Source organism: Drosophila hydei, unplaced genomic scaffold (assembly GCF_003285905.1).
Source record: "Drosophila hydei strain 15085-1641.00,03,60 unplaced genomic scaffold, DhydRS2 tig00000413-arrow-arrow-pilon, whole genome shotgun sequence".
Lineage (NCBI taxonomy): Eukaryota > Metazoa > Arthropoda > Insecta > Diptera > Drosophilidae > Drosophila > Drosophila hydei.
Genome location: NW_022045725.1, coordinates 10,916 through 26,156, shown reverse-complemented (window position 1 = coordinate 26,156; position 15,241 = coordinate 10,916). Strand labels below are relative to the sequence as shown.

Genomic DNA, 15,241 nt, shown 5'->3' with positions numbered 1-15,241 from the left:
GGTTGCGGGTCGATAATGGGTGATTAAGTGCAGTCTCTAATTGTGTGCATATAAGCATTAAATCCATTGTATCTGAACTTCAACATGGCCTAATGTCTATGCCATTCACTGTAAGCGCTCATTAGCAGCCATCAGCGGATCAAATGAGTTTTAAATTCATAATTGCGCTAAATGGTTTCAGGTTCGATTTTGATTTCGGATTCAGTTCAAATTTGTGCTCAAAACTTGCTGTGGTATATACGAATTCAATGCACGACCAGGTGATTAGATAGATGCGCAGCAGCTGTAACTGACAAATCAAGCCAGGCACAAATTTAGGCACTATTAAGCGCCAACAAATGGCCAACTGGGCGAATGGGCAAATGGGCGAATGGGCGAATGGGCAAGCGGAAGGCAATTAAAAAAGTATACGTGTTTGATGGACGACGAGAGTGCGAATTTATTTAAATTCATACGCGCATACGTATTTGCAATATAAATCAATAATTTCTATATTTATACATATATATTTAAGCATGAATTATGAATCAAATATTAAAGGCCAGTCAGTTGGGCAGCAGGCTTCAAGCGCAACGGTACACAGTAAAATTCGCTGCGCACGTAATTTGAAACCCGATTGACTTAACGATAGCAAGTACCAAAACGAGTAGTTTTCATTTCGATACCGAAACGATAATTCGAGCGATGAGCAGCGATAGTGAAAGTGAAAATCAGCTGCGACGCGATCGTGATTTGGCCGAGCTTAACGAGTGGTTCCACAGCAATGAGAACCTGCCTCGAGAAATTGGTAAACAAACATCTTTCAGCGTCTTCTCTGATGTAATATGCATATATGTAGGCCAGTACTTGGTATTGGCGAACGACACAGCGCGGAGGGCGAAGGGTTCTGTTTTTGCTGAATTGCTGCCAAATAATGTAAACACAAACACTCGTCTTGAGTGCTGACCCATACGCATGCATACGTCAATAATACTTAATGAGGTCGTTAATAGTCAGCCAAGCATTTCAGCCATTTGAATAGCGGACATGCTGTGCGCCCGTTGCGTCATATGCCAACTCATTTATATATTTATATGCATATATTTATTTTGCAGAGCCTTTGCTGCTGCGCCGGTTCTATCAGTGCATGTACTGCCATGTGGAGGACACCAAGAAGCTTATCGAGGTGAACTATGCGCTGCGGAACAAGCATCCGCATTTGTTTATTAAACGAGATCCGCTAGACGAGGACAGTCGTCGCACCTTTGACTATGCGTAGGTCAACAGCTGTTTCCTTGTCGTCATCATCTAACAGCTTTCCTTTGCAGGGATATATTGCCGCTTCCGGGCCTGACTCCGGATAAATACAAGGTGTCGCTCTACTGCTTTAGGGACTTTGAACCGTCCAAGGTACGCATCGTATTGGCAATTTACACATTTATATTTCGCATACTTAGCTTGCCTTACTTGCAGATGCATCACACGGAGGATACGAAGGCATTTTTCATGGTCACCGACTGTCGGTTCATAACGGCCGATGATCCCGCTCAAAGCGGGCAGCTGTCGGAGGGCGAGGTGCAGATCTTCGATATGAAGGGCACCACCATGCGCCATATATCGCGTTTAACGATTAGCACTTTGCGTGCTTATATCAAGTTCCTGCAGCTGGCGTTTCCAGTGCGCCTCAAGGCCATTCACATGGTCAACTGTCCGACGTATCTGGATCGCATTGTGACCGTCGTGAAGCCGTTCATAAGCGATGAGGTCTTCAAATTGGTACGATTCACACAACATGTAGACTTATCATATTATTAATGCATAAATTATTTTCTTTCCATTCAAGATCAAGTTTCACACGTCCAGCATTGACACTTTGTATGCATTTGTGCCGCGTGAAATGCTGCCGGAGGAATATGGTGGATCTGCTGGATCGCTGGCCACACTGCGGGCGCAGACCCAACAAATCCTGACGGAGAAGAGGCAAATAGAACGCACGCGAAGATATTAGAACTGACTGACTATATCATTGATTTCTCCTTTTTAGGGACTATTTAATGGATCCCAATAATTGGGTCGTCGAGAAGCCTGAGAAACGTAACGGTAAATCATGGAAACTATTTAACTAAGGAGCAGATGATGTGTTTTCAATTTTTTTTTTGCATTATGTATTGTTTACTTTATGTATTGTTTTGTAGCTTTTATATGCGCTATGTATTTATGTTTTGTATATAATATTTGAAGTATGGGATTGTTGCTTAAATGGCTATTAAACAGATATTTATTAAAACACTTGCAATTGCAACATCAAGTGTGCTGTTAATATTTTTATGAATAGAGTAAATATTATGAATAAATAGTAGAAATTTAAAATGAATAAATAAGGTTTTACCTTAAATACGTTGCAAAAATATCGATACAGTAAATTTCGGCTATCGAAATATATCAAGCTGTAGTCGATAATTTTGCACGTTTCAATGCGAATAGCGGCATGATACGAAGAAGAAGACGCATTTGCAATTGGCGCATCTCTAATGCCGTGTTTATTTTGAGAGATTGTGCATAAAACTCCGCTTAAATAAAAAAACTATTGTTCATATAAAAGAAACTCTATCAATTAACTCGTAAACTTAGCATGGAACGGCCACAGAAAATGCCCAAAGTGGCAAAGGTATGTCTGGATATATTTCCAAGTACAGCGCAGTCCAACGTAAACGTTTTTGTTTTCAGGTGAAAAATAAAGCGCCCGCCGAGGTGCAAATTACCGCGGAGCAACTGCTGCGCGAAGCAAAAGAACGCGACTTGGAGATATTGCCACCGCCGCCCAAACAAAAAATTTCCGATCCCGCCGAATTAGCCGACTACCAGCAGAGGAAGCGCAAAACATTTGAGGATAATCTACGCAAGAATCGCATGGTGGTCAGCCACTGGATCAAGTACGCGCAATGGGAGGAGCAACAGCAGGAGATACAGCGTGCGCGCTCCATATGGGAGCGGGCGTTGGACAACGAACATCGTAACGTAACCATTTGGCTGAAATATGCCGAAATGGAAATGAAGAACAAACAGGTGAATCATGCGCGAAACCTTTGGGATCGTGCTGTCACCATAATGCCACGGGTCAATCAGTTCTGGTATAAGTACACCTACATGGAGGAGATGCTGGATAATGTGGCTGGTGCACGGCAGGTCTTTGAACGCTGGATGGAATGGCAGCCGGAGGAGCAAGCCTGGCAGACTTACGTAAATTTCGAACTGCGCTACAAGGAAATCGATCGAGCACGCGAGGTGTACGAACGTTTCGTTTATGTTCATCCCGATGTAAAGAACTGGATCAAATTTGCACGCTTCGAGGAGACACATGGCTTCATACATGGCGCCCGTCGTGTCTTCGAGCGTGCCGTCGAGTTCTTTGGCGATGAGTACATCGAGGAGCGTCTGTTTATTGCGTTCGCTCGCTTCGAGGAGGGTCAGAAGGAGCACGATCGTGCGCGCATCATTTACAAATATGCGCTCGAGCATCTGCCCAAGGATCGAACGCCGGAGCTCTTCAAGGCCTACACGATACACGAGAAGAAGTATGGTGATCGGGCGGGCATCGAGGATGTGATCGTATCCAAGCGCAAGCATCAATATGAACAGGAGGTGGCCGCCAATCCGACCAACTATGATGCCTGGTTCGATTATCTGCGCTTGATCGAGGCCGACAGCGACAAGGAGCTGATACGCGAGACCTACGAGCGTGCCATCGCTAACGTGCCGCCCGCCAAAGAGAAGAACTACTGGCGTCGCTACATTTACATCTGGATCAACTATGCGCTGTACGAGGAGCTCGAGACGGAGGATATACAGCGCACGAGGGAGATCTACAAGACCTGCCTGGAGCTAATACCTCACAAGGTGTTCACGTTCAGCAAGATCTGGCTGCTGTACGCCCAGTTCGAGCTGCGCTGCAAGGAGCTGCAGCAGGCGCGCAAATCCTTGGGCATGGCCATCGGCATGTGCCCCAGGGATAAACTGTTTCGCGGCTATATCGATCTGGAGATACAGCTCCGCGAATTTGAGCGCTGTCGCTTGCTCTACGAGAAGTTTTTGGAGTTTGGTCCCGAGAACTGTGTCACATGGATGAAATTTGCCGAGCTGGAGAATCTGCTGGGCGACACGGAGCGTGCGAGGGCCATATTCGAGCTGGCCGTGCAGCAGCCGCGTCTCGATATGCCCGAGCTGCTGTGGAAGGCGTACATCGACTTTGAGGTCGCCCTCGGCGAAACGGAGCTGGCACGCCAGCTGTACGAGCGCCTGCTCGAGCGCACGCAGCACGTGAAGGTCTGGATGTCGTTTGCCAAATTCGAGATGGGCATCAATCATGGCCAGGCTGATGGCGATGCCGCTGCCGATGCCGATGCCGATATGAACGTACGTCTAGCACGGCGCATCTACGAGCGAGCCAACGATATGCTGCGTCAGCTGAACGACAAGGAGTCGCGTGTGCTGCTCCTGGAGGCGTGGCGGGACTTTGAGCGCGAGGTCAATGATGCACAGTCGCTGCAAAAGGTACTGGACAAGATGCCGCGTCGCATCAAGCGGCGACAGAAGATCGTGTCCGACGAGGGCGTCGAGGAGGGCTGGGAGGAGATCTTCGATTATATATTCCCCGAGGACGAGATGGCGCGACCCAATCTCAAGCTCCTCGCCGCCGCCAAAATGTGGAAGAAGCAAAAGCACAACGACATGGACAAGGCAACTGAACCAGCCGCAGCGGAACCTGCAGCAGCAGCAGCAGCAGATCCAGCTGAGGCATAGAGTGATAGCATCCATCTGTTCCCAATGCCCACAAATAAAAACTCTCATGTCACTTTTATATAAAGACACAGATTAGACTCAATATTTGTACAATCAATACAGTGCTAACTCGCTAAAGGCAACTTGCACACATTTTAGTGTAATACTGAATAAGATCAACGGACTTTCTGCGAAAGCATTATGTTTTCTAGTAGCGTATGCCTTCTATAAATCGGTTTCTATCATGGATTTCTACTAGCTACCTCTACCTTTATCATGCTACTTGTCAAATAGATCGTATAGCTTCTATAGCTCACTGGACATGGCCTTAACTATTTGCTTTCTGGATGAGATATTTCTATAGACATAGCTACAGCTATATATCTTCTATAATCCTGCAAAGGCAAAGGCAAAGGCAAAGGCAAGAGCTGAGGTCTGCCATGAGCTTGCCATGGCTAGAGTGCTGTCGCTGCTCCTAGTTCACTTGGCTCGCAGCAGCAGCGTAAAGGCGGAGTAGGTTGACTTGATGACCTATGAGAGTGGAGTCTATATGAGCACATGGCTTCACTGAAGCTGCAAACGTATGACGCACCTGCTCGAAGGTCTCCAGGGTGACGGCTATGTGGCCGCCGGCATAGATGCAAAACGGCTTCTGGCTGCGCATCAGCGTGAAGAGCAGCATGCGCCGGAACTGGGGCGTCTGATCCAGCCAGTTGCAGGCGTAGAACGCATCGCACAGCTGCTCGCTCTGACTGCGCATGCGATCGCCGAAGTAACAGATGATGAACACCTCCAGGGTGACAGCGATGAAGAAGACCGTCGACAGCATCATGGCGGAGAGATCGTGCGAGTCGGACACGTACAGAAAGTGCATGGCCACGGTGCACTGGACGGTGGCCGTGCATAGGAACTGGGCGAGGCAGGCGACCGATAGGATCTGCTGGATGGCCGCGTGCAGCATGCTGATGTTTATGAAGTCCTCGATGCAGTCGCACAGCTGCAGCTGCGTGGAGCGGTACCAAGGCGGGCAGTCGGGCCGCCTCGGATGCCCGAGGCGACGCACGCGCAGCTCCAGGGCGCGCATATGACCCGTCAGCACGCAGAGGTAGGCCGGCGGATAGGAGTCGTTGGCACAGTCCTGGATGGCCTGAACGATCAGGCCGAACAGCTGGTAGCAGCAGATGGCCACGTACGCCACATCCGAGCTGTGCCAATCGACGGCGAACCAGGCGGGATAGAGCAGCCGGCGCTCTTTCGCTATGGCCACCCGGATGCAGCTGAGCGAGATGCCAAAGATAAAGATGCCGGCAAAGATGCGAAAGCTGTTCCTGGCCATGCTCACAGCCTGCTTCAGGGCCTGCAGCTCCTCGGGATGCTGTACGCTGAGCGCTCGCCTGTCCAGCACCTGGAGCAGCTCGCGTATCTGGTCGAGCTGCCGGCGCACCAGGAACACATTGACGAACTTAAAGTTGGCCGCAATATCGGTGATCGTAATGGTCAGATTCTCGCACAGCTCCTGCAAATTGCGCGTCAGGATGAGCCGGGCCAGCAGCGTCAGCGGAAAGAGCAACGTGACCAGGACATTCAGCGAAATGGCCTGGATCAGATACCTGAGGCGCGACATGCCCGCCGGCTGGATCAAGCCAGTCAGCTCCCAGACGCGCCAATGATGGCTAAGTGCCTCGTGCGTGCTTAGCATTCGCACTTTGTCCACGTCCACGTCCACGTCCAGTTGCCCACACTTCGTTCCTTCCATCTCGTCGTCGCTGGCTCTCTGTTTGGCCATGCGACGCCAGGTGCAGGCGCTTTTATAGCTGCCACTCGGCTGGCGGCCCTGGCAAGGTGTCGAACTTCTCACTGTTTTGTACCAATTATGGTGTCATTATATCCTTAAGTCCTCCCTAGAGCAGCTGGGGAGAGCGAGAGACCCACCCGGCCAATCAAAATTTCGCCATTTATAATTTGTTTATCGTTTTATTATCCAAAAGTTCATCAAATGTGGGGGCTGAGTGTGTATGGATGGCAATCAATCATTCAATCAATCAATCAGTCAGTCAATCAATCAATCAATCTATCAATCTATCTGTGTTTACGCTACTTAAACGCTCTTCAATTTGAATACACAATGTTAGCCTGGAATCCAAGGCAATTACAGGCAATTCTCATATGATACAAATGCAGGTGCAAGGACAGGTGTCTACGAGTGTGTGTGTGTGTGTGTGTGGCTGTGGGCACAGGTGCAGAAATTGACAACATTGCTTAATGCCTGCTTAAGAATAAAATCCTTTGCTCCAAATCGAACCCAACCTAAAGACTTTTCCAACTGTTTCGCACACGGCCTTGGGCATGGCTATATCCAAGCGATTCTCTTCTAAACGAGCTCTTCAGTGAACCAAAGCTGCTGGAGCTGTCCCTCAGTAGCCAATCCCGAGCAAGAAGATCTAATGGCAAATGTGATTAAATAAATTCAAATTCTGTAAAAGGTTCGGCTCACGGCCGATTAGTGTGATATGTCTGAGGCTATATATAGTTATACGAGTATATAAAGGTTTGTCTTTGGAACACTATAGCCTACCTAGAGCTATACACTTTGTTATACGACGCTGGCTACATCCAAACTTTGGCAAAGCTGAGCCATTGATTGGCCTGAATCGATTAACGCTAAACTTAGTCTAGGGAAAACTTTGGCTAAGGCCAAAGTCCCCAAAAGTAGACGCCATCTCACATGAACTATAGTAAATTGATCAGGAAATACATATATAGTAGAGGCGATGCATATATATAGTACAGTTAAATGTAGTAGGTGTGTGTGTGTGTGTGTAGGTGCGTGTGTGTGTTTCGCTCTGCATATATATTTGTATAACTGAATACATATGTGACTGTGTGTATATATATATATATGTGTGTGTGTGTGTGGGCGTTATTAACATAGGTTTTGCTCATTTACATAATCTCGATAGATATACAGTTATATAGATTTACATATATAGGGATATATATATATATATATATAGATATAGTTAAATATGTACATGGAAATTGCAGAAATGATTCGATCTATGAGCAATTTAAAGCTATGTTGGAGGGATGCGAATGTGGATGGGGATGCGGATGGGATGCGGATGCGGATGGGATGCGGATGCGGATGCGATTGATCTTTGGGTAGAAAAAAACACAAAAACAAATCAACTCGATGCACACAAAAATTGTTCTTCGTTTTTGTTGTTGTGGTTGGGGTTTTGGGGTTTGGGGCTAAATCGTTTCATTGCTTAACTCAAAACTTAATTTGTAATTTTTAAGAATTAATTTAGAAATACAATTAAGCAAACAGAAGAAATATTTGTAGAACGATTTGTATTACTTTTAAGGCTTGTTTTTCATTTCCGTTTTTTAATTTACAAATTTGCAATTTAAAAATTAACAATTAATTGTGGCAAAAGCAAATTGTGCAAAAGCGAAATTTGGAATAATTTAACTAATTTTACAAATAGATAGTTTTACAAGATAAATATATATATATATTGTGTGTATATATATATTGCTTATCAACTTAACAATTAACAATTACAATGCATTACGTGACGTGACATGACGTGACGTGACGTGACGTGACGTGACATTACGTTACGTTACAATTAACAATTGTTTAAAGCCATAAAAATAAATTTTTATGCAATTCTCTCCTTTTGTTTATTTAAATTAATTATATTATTGGTTTTTTAAATAATTAATTTATCTTGCTTTGTTTTTGTTTACTTATTTCTTGAATTTAAGCTCAGTTCTTTGAATGTAATTTGTTCTCAGCTAATTTGTTGCTATTCAATTATAATTATTATCAATTACAGTAGTAAATATTGCTGTTGTTGTGGCTGCTGTTGTTGTCATTGATTGTTGCTTGTATTTTCACGGCTTAGCTTTTTGTGTTTTTTGCTTTTGCTATGTTGCATTTGTGCCAGGCAAACGCACAATTAATTATTTATAATAATAAATTAATTAATTGAAAAAGATTGCTTAATTATATAGCATATATCTTATGTAAATATATAAATATATATATGTTATATATAATTAATTGTTAGACTCTGACTCATTTGCTTCGTTTTGATTTTGCTTTCGATTCTGACTCTGATTCTGATTCTGATTCTGATTTTGATTTTGATTTTGGCTTTTGTTTGGACTTGGACTGGTTGTTGTTGTTGACACTTTTGCATCTTGCGCTAATCCGATCGAATTTGAGTTTGCGTTTTTGTCTTTATCTTTATCTTTGGCGTCCTGCAAAAGAGTACAATGTATGACAGCGATCTATATATGAATATATAACAAAAAACATGCTAAGCTGCATGAAAGAGACAGGGAGGGCGAGGAAGTGTGAATGAGACAGAGAATTTGTAGTGCTTGTTGCTGATATATATATATATAATATAATTATAAATATATATATAAATATATATATAAATATATATATATATATATATATATATATTGATAGATCTGTTTCGAGGGCACTGTGTCGGTTTGATTAGGATGGAGAGGATATTGGAATGAAAGCGGAAGCACATATGGATAACGATATATGCAGTGAGAGAGAGAGAGAGAGAGAGAGGCGAACATACCTTGGCCATTACGGAGGCGGCCTCCTGCTTCAAATACGTTTCGCGCGCCTTTTCGTAGAGCGACACGAATTTGTCGCGCTGCACCTTGAATTGGGCGAAGAGTTTGTCATCTTTGTTGCCCTTGAGGCGATTCTCAGTGTCCAGCTTCTCGTCGTGTATGGCGCGTATCTCGTCGTTCACCCACGGCTTGTCGATGGGATATTGATTCACTAGATTTTTAAGCGTTTTGATTGTGCTCTTGCCCTTGAGCGCCTGCTTGATCAGCTTTGGATTGGGCTTCTTGATTTTGCCGCCGTTCATGATGCCGCCATTCATGTAGGGCACCTGGACGGGCAGCGGTGGCATGCCGCGCGGTGGCATGCGTGGCCCCATAAACATATGCGGACCCATCAACGGCGGCGGCGGCGGCGGCAATGGTAATGGCAGTGGCGGGCCGCCGCGCCCGTTACGGCGCATAAATGGCGGTGGTGGCGGTGGCGGTGGACCGCCCATTGGCGGCATGGGACACCGCATCGGTGGCATGGGCGCTTGAAATGGCATTGGAGGAAATGGTGGCATTGGACCACCGGGGCCACCGCGTGGACCCATCGGGCCACCAACAGGACCGCCCATCATATGGCGACCGCCACCCCGATTTGCCGGGCCTCCACCCATCATTTGTACTCTGTTATAGCCGTTGCGCTGTGGTCCGTTGAAGCGATTAGCATTGGGCGCATGGAAACGCTGCTTGGGATGCGGATGTGAATGTTGATGTGGATGCGGTTGCCAGCCATTGTCGCCTATAGCTGCGGGACCGCCGCCGCCCTGTGTTCCAAAGTGCGAATTGTGAGGATGCGGATGCTGTTGCTGCGACTGTTTGTGACCCTTGGCCTGTTTACCTCTCAGCTGCTTTTTTTTGCCCCCATCCACAGCGCCTTCGGCCGAATTACCGGCTTGCACTGTTTGTGCGGCCGCCGCTAATTTGGGCGGTGGTGCAGGCGTGGGACTATTAAAGTCTATGTAGAGCGGATCGCTGGGCATCTGGCAGGATGTGTACATTAAATGATTCTGTGCCTGGGCCTGAGCCTGGGCCCGGTAAGGTTTGCGGTACGGTGCAATTGCGGCACGAACATTTGAGCGCTGTTGCTGCTGCATGGCCCGGTTCTGTTGGTAATTATTACCCTTTGATACCATTTGTAAAGTAATTAATATCTAGTTTATAGCCTTTGCAAATTTAGCGTTTCGCGCTGTTTGCTCTGACAGAATGTCAGAGTAGGATAAAACGAAATGAAATTCTATTACACTCTTAAATATTGCTAGTTCAATTGTAGTTGTATATTTCATAGAGATGAGCAACAAATTGACAGCTTGTGAATGGCAAAAGTAGCAAGCACATAATCGATAGTCGCGTTGATATCGAATTTGAATAGTGCATTTGAAATTAAGCAAAATATGCTTGTGCTAAGTGCTGCCAAATACTAAAGTACAAGTAAGAAAAATTATGTAATAAATTTAAAAACTTGCTTTAAGTAATAAAATACGTATAACGAGCTTTATAGTTAATTTATTACTGCATTCCTTTATTAATATAAACTGAAACTTACGCTTATAGCTTTTTTTTCTTGATATGTACACACTGTTTTCTGCGCAAGCCCAAAACAGCTGATTTGCTAATTTGCTCAATTGCCGTGCGGTATGAGGGCGTTGCAAGTATAAAAATATTAGAAAAGTGAACACTTGCTGAGTGCAGAGGTTGCAGAGATACAAAAACGAAAATAGCGCCTCGCTAATTGCGAGAAAAAGCTACAAAAAGTTGTCATCAATAGAGCAGTTTTAATTGCCATCAACCATGTTTCCTTATCTAAGGAGTCAACGCGTCAATTTGCAGCTGCTGCAGGAGACATCTGCGCGGGAGCTGGAGCAGCACCTGGATTCCATCGAAGGTATCAAGGTCATTGTGTTGGACGAAGCAATGATTGGACCCTTGGGTTTAGTGACCAAACCGAAGATATTCACTGATCGTGGTATTAAGCTGATCGCTTTGAAGCCGGATTTGCGCAGTCCCAAGGAGGTGCAGAACATCGTCTATATTGTGCGACCGCAGGTGAAACTCATGGATCAGTTGGCAGCGCACGTAAGGAACAACAATCAGGCGGGCCGACAGTTCCACATCTTCTTTGTGCCACGACGCTCGTGCCTGTGCATCAAGCATCTGGAGAACTTGGATGTGGTCAATACGTTCATGCATTTCGGAGAGCTGACCTGGAACTTTTTGCCGCTGGATTCGGATGTTGTCAGTATGGAGATGCCCAATGCCTATCGCGATGTTAGCATCGAAGGCGACACCACCGCTCTCTACCAAGCGGCGGTTGGGCTGGTCCAGCTGCAGCGGCTATACGGACGCATACCCAAGATCTATGGCAAGGGCGTGATGGCACAATTCGTCTGGGATCATGCCAAGCAGCTGGCCATTGACGAGAAGTCTTTGTACAACGGCGACAAGGGGGCCATTGATCAGCTCATCCTGCTGGATCGGGGCATCGATCTACTGACCCCGCTGGCCACTCAGCTGACCTACGAGGGTCTCATCGATGAGTTCTATGGCATACGACAAAACCAACTTACGCTACCGGGCGAGCACTTTCCAGCATATTATACTAATCCGGTAGCAGCCAGTGGCAGCAGCGGCTCCACAGCTGGAGCTGAGGACCCGGAACGTTTGATAAGCGATTCGGATCGAAAGACGATTTTCCTTCATTCCGGAGAACCGCTGTACGGGGAGCTGCGCAACAAGAACTTCAATGAGGTACGCATGCTGCTAGCTCGCAAGGTCAAGGACATTCAGGCACAGATGAATGTCAATCGGCAGGAGCAAACGGTGCAGGAGATCAAGAATTTTGTCGACCGTCTGCCCCAGCTAATGGAACAAAAGAAGGCAACATCTGAGCATACGGCCATCGCCGGACTCATTGACGAACGCATCAATCTCTATTCGTTCAACGATGATCTGGCCGCCGAGCAGGAGTTCATGATCTGTGCGGACATCGACAGGCCCAGTGCTTATATCGAGGACCAGATAGCACGCCGTAGCGATCTGCGCAACGTGCTGCGTCTCATCTGCTTGCAGTGTGCCGCCGCATCCGGCTTCAAGGAGCGCGTTCTCAACTACTACAAACGCGAGCTGGCCCAGGTCTACGGTCTAGAGGTGTTGCTTACCATTAGCCATCTGGAGAAAGCTGGTCTACTGCGTGCACAAACTGAGTCGAGGGCTTATGCCGTCTTGCGCAAGGTGAGTAACGAGTGGGTAAGGCACGGCAGGTAAGAGGTCAAGGAATAAGAAGCATATAGCGATTATCAAGTTAACGATTAGCGAATACTTCTATGCAGATTTTGGTTAACCTTTCTTAACTTGTCGCCACAGACCCTACATCTGACCGTCGATGATAGCGTTGAGGTAAATCCGAAGGACATTAGCTATGTTCATAGTTTCTATGCTCCGTTGACAGCTCGTCTGGTTGAGCATTCGCTCAAGCCGCTCGGTTGGCAGACGCTCAAGAGTCAGATCAACAACTTGCCTGGGCCCACCTTTGAGGACTTTCAGGTGCAATTGATTGGCATCGGCGGCCGTCATGCAGGCGGCGCCACGCCCAGCGAGACCTCGCTATTGCATGCTCGGCGCGTGGTGCTCGTCGTCTTTGTGGGCGGCTGCACCTTTGCGGAAATAGCCGCACTGCGCTTCCTGGCTGCCCAGGAGGACAACAACGTGGAGTTCGTGATCGCCACCACGAAGGTGATCAACAAGCATTCATTCCTCGACAGCCTGATGAGCTCGTGAAAGAAGCGATTGAGTCGCTTGGAGGCGCACCTCCTATCCATTGGCTGCGGGCTGACGCGTGGACGCAACACCTCCAACCCCATGAAGCCGGGCCAAACAATGGAGCAACGTTTGGCGTTTAGATCGGAGCAGCCGCAGCCCAAGCAAAAAGATTAGAAACGTTTAACGATCCCTTACACACAAATACTATATATTTATATATAACAATATATATATATATATATATATATATATATATATATATATATATATATATATATATATATATATATATATATATATATATATATATATATATATATATATATATATATATATATATATATATATATACTTATATATATATACCTAAGTAAATTATGATTTTTCGCATACATATGGTACAATCTCTATCCCTTAATATATACTCATATATATTTTATATGTGTACAATTCGTAGGTGCAAAGCTTTCCAAATCCTTTATATATGCCAACTAGATATATATATATTTATATATATACAGACATATATGTATATCATCTACACCTATATAAATGTACATAAAAAACAAATGCAGAAAGAGAAAGCTATATTGATCTATATTCCAGGCTAGAACTCCTGATGTTACAGATATAAAAGTTGATATATATATATAAATCTAAATGTATGTTCGCACTCAATCGTATAACATTCCGCGGCTATTCGAATATCATATATATGTGCATATATATATATATATAAATGTCTATAGTTTTTGATGGATTATTGTTGAACCTGCCTAAGTTAGTGGGTATTCTAGATGTCTATATATACAATTACAACTTTATTGAGTTCAATAAACAAACGTTTTAAAATTCCAATATGCAATGGGTCGCTCTCTCTCTTTCTAGCTGTATAAGACCAATTAGTTTTATGGATCAAGAAATGAAGAGGCAAAGATAAAGTTAGTGAATAGCTAGGATAGATCTATGTAGATATTTTTGTATTACGATTCTTTTGTTTTCTCTTTTCTTTTATTTTCAGCTTATGCAAATTGTTTATAATATTCTTCAGTGCCCTACGCTATATAGATATTAACTATAGTACTTAAAATGCATATATATAAATATATATATATGATTACTGTTTTTTCTTGTATTTTCATTTTATAATTTTTGTAATTGTTATTCGTTTTACCACTTCAAAAATACAATTTATTAATAATAATTTAAAAAAAAAAACAAATTTATAAACATAAAAAATATTACATATGCATCTTCCTTTTACTCCTCTCTCTTTCTACTATATCGGTTTTTCTCTTTCTAGATCTGGGTTTAAATTGATTTCTATGCATGTTTTTTTATGCATACATATATGTATAGATATAGATATATATATATATGTATGCATATGTATACGATCATGAATGTGTTTCCCAATTCAATCTTCGCTTCGCTCATCTATAAAATGATTATTTAATTTGATAACGGAAAGAATCTTTGTTTGTTTTTTTATCATTTATCATTTCGTTTACTAAAAATGTTATTGCTACAAATTTGTTGATTTTATATCTTAAGATCGGGGTTTGTGATAGGTGATCAAAATTGTGTGTGTGTATGTGTGTTGGTGTGTGTATATTTATTATTAAATGTATAAGACAACAAAAAAAATAACTCTCACATAAACATAAATTGTAAATTAATTAAACATTTATATGCATTTAATTTTCTATACAATTTTTATTGTTTTTTGTTTTTTTTCTTTCTTTTTGACTAAGCATTTTGCAAATTTGCATTAATTAAGTCTATAATAGGCTTATTTTAGTTGTTGTTGTTTATTTTTAATGTTTGTTATGTTTTATACTTATTTGTTTATCAAGTTACATATTTTGTTTTTGTTTTTATTAGCAAGTCCGATGGAAAAACGTAACATAAAAAGTTGAAAGATTACAAAAAAAAATTTAATTTTGGATTTCAACAACATGCAAAAATGGCATCAAGCACTGTCTCGATCGATCTCAAAATGGATCTGCTTCTGGCTAAGAGCAGAGGATATCTTTTATCTAGATCTTTGCTTGATTTCGTTCTCTCTGGCATT

At 43.8% G+C, this 15,241-nt stretch overlaps 5 protein-coding genes across 5 annotated transcripts; 3 read left to right on the top strand and 2 right to left on the bottom strand.

Moving 5' to 3' along the window:
* Window positions 1-674: 674 nt before the first annotated feature.
* On the top strand, window positions 675-2,176 carry LOC111596797 (alpha-tocopherol transfer protein-like). Its single transcript, XM_023311158.2, has 6 exons — window positions 675-787; window positions 1,095-1,254; window positions 1,308-1,389; window positions 1,453-1,755; window positions 1,823-1,959; window positions 2,024-2,176. Exons 1-6 carry the CDS (start codon window positions 685-687, stop codon window positions 2,103-2,105), a joined length of 867 nt encoding a protein of 288 aa, XP_023166926.1. The 5' UTR covers window positions 675-684; the 3' UTR covers window positions 2,106-2,176.
* A 254-nt stretch (window positions 2,177-2,430) lies between these two features.
* Window positions 2,431-4,954, top strand: LOC111596781 (protein crooked neck). Its single transcript, XM_023311134.2, has 2 exons — window positions 2,431-2,647; window positions 2,707-4,954. The coding sequence occupies exons 1-2, from the start codon at window positions 2,612-2,614 to the stop codon at window positions 4,777-4,779; spliced, it is 2,109 nt and encodes a 702-aa protein (XP_023166902.2). The 5' UTR covers window positions 2,431-2,611; the 3' UTR covers window positions 4,780-4,954.
* Window positions 4,955-5,178: 224 nt separating this feature from the next.
* On the bottom strand, window positions 5,179-6,492 carry LOC111596747 (odorant receptor 2a). The gene is made up of 2 exons (XM_030224219.1): window positions 5,351-6,492; window positions 5,179-5,289 (listed from the first exon to the last, which is right to left on the bottom strand). Exons 1-2 carry the CDS (start codon window positions 6,455-6,457, stop codon window positions 5,239-5,241), a joined length of 1,158 nt encoding a protein of 385 aa, XP_030080079.1. The 5' UTR covers window positions 6,458-6,492; the 3' UTR covers window positions 5,179-5,238.
* A 1,988-nt stretch (window positions 6,493-8,480) lies between these two features.
* Window positions 8,481-10,705, bottom strand: LOC111596800 (DNA-binding protein K10). The gene is made up of 2 exons (XM_023311160.2): window positions 9,372-10,705; window positions 8,481-9,030 (listed from the first exon to the last, which is right to left on the bottom strand). Exons 1-2 carry the CDS (start codon window positions 10,542-10,544, stop codon window positions 8,827-8,829), a joined length of 1,377 nt encoding a protein of 458 aa, XP_023166928.1. The 5' UTR covers window positions 10,545-10,705; the 3' UTR covers window positions 8,481-8,826.
* A 306-nt stretch (window positions 10,706-11,011) lies between these two features.
* Window positions 11,012-13,364, top strand: LOC111596792 (vacuolar protein sorting-associated protein 33A). Its single transcript, XM_023311150.2, has 2 exons — window positions 11,012-12,639; window positions 12,772-13,364. The coding sequence occupies exons 1-2, from the start codon at window positions 11,200-11,202 to the stop codon at window positions 13,183-13,185; spliced, it is 1,854 nt and encodes a 617-aa protein (XP_023166918.2). The 5' UTR covers window positions 11,012-11,199; the 3' UTR covers window positions 13,186-13,364.
* Window positions 13,365-15,241: the final 1,877 nt, after the last annotated feature.

What these genes read in the sequence shown, in the direction of transcription:
- LOC111596797 (XM_023311158.2), top strand. Translation starts at nt 685, where the DNA reads ATGAGCAGCGATAGTGAAAGTGAAAATCAGCTGCGACGCGATCGTGAT. An exon ending in CGTCGCACCTTTGACTATGC is followed by an intron (nt 1,255 to 1,307) that starts GTAGGTCAACAG and finishes TTTCCTTTGCAG; the next exon opens with GGATATATTGCCGCTTCCGG. An exon ending in CAAATCCTGACGGAGAAGAG is followed by an intron (nt 1,960 to 2,023) that starts GCAAATAGAACG and finishes TCTCCTTTTTAG; the next exon opens with GGACTATTTAATGGATCCCA.
- LOC111596781 (XM_023311134.2), top strand. Translation starts at nt 2,612, where the DNA reads ATGGAACGGCCACAGAAAATGCCCAAAGTGGCAAAG. An exon ending in AAATGCCCAAAGTGGCAAAG is followed by an intron (nt 2,648 to 2,706) that starts GTATGTCTGGAT and finishes TTTTGTTTTCAG; the next exon opens with GTGAAAAATAAAGCGCCCGC.
- LOC111596747 (XM_030224219.1), bottom strand. Translation starts at nt 6,457, where the DNA reads ATGCTAAGCACGCACGAGGCACTTAGCCATCATTGGCGCGTCTGGGAG. An exon ending in CCCTGGAGACCTTCGAGCAG is followed by an intron (nt 5,290 to 5,350) that starts GTGCGTCATACG and finishes CCACTCTCATAG; the next exon opens with GTCATCAAGTCAACCTACTC.
- LOC111596800 (XM_023311160.2), bottom strand. Translation starts at nt 10,544, where the DNA reads ATGGTATCAAAGGGTAATAATTACCAACAGAACCGGGCCATGCAGCAG. An exon ending in CCGCCTCCGTAATGGCCAAG is followed by an intron (nt 9,031 to 9,371) that starts GTATGTTCGCCT and finishes ACTCTTTTGCAG; the next exon opens with GACGCCAAAGATAAAGATAA.
- LOC111596792 (XM_023311150.2), top strand. Translation starts at nt 11,200, where the DNA reads ATGTTTCCTTATCTAAGGAGTCAACGCGTCAATTTGCAGCTGCTGCAG. An exon ending in CTTATGCCGTCTTGCGCAAG is followed by an intron (nt 12,640 to 12,771) that starts GTGAGTAACGAG and finishes TTGTCGCCACAG; the next exon opens with ACCCTACATCTGACCGTCGA.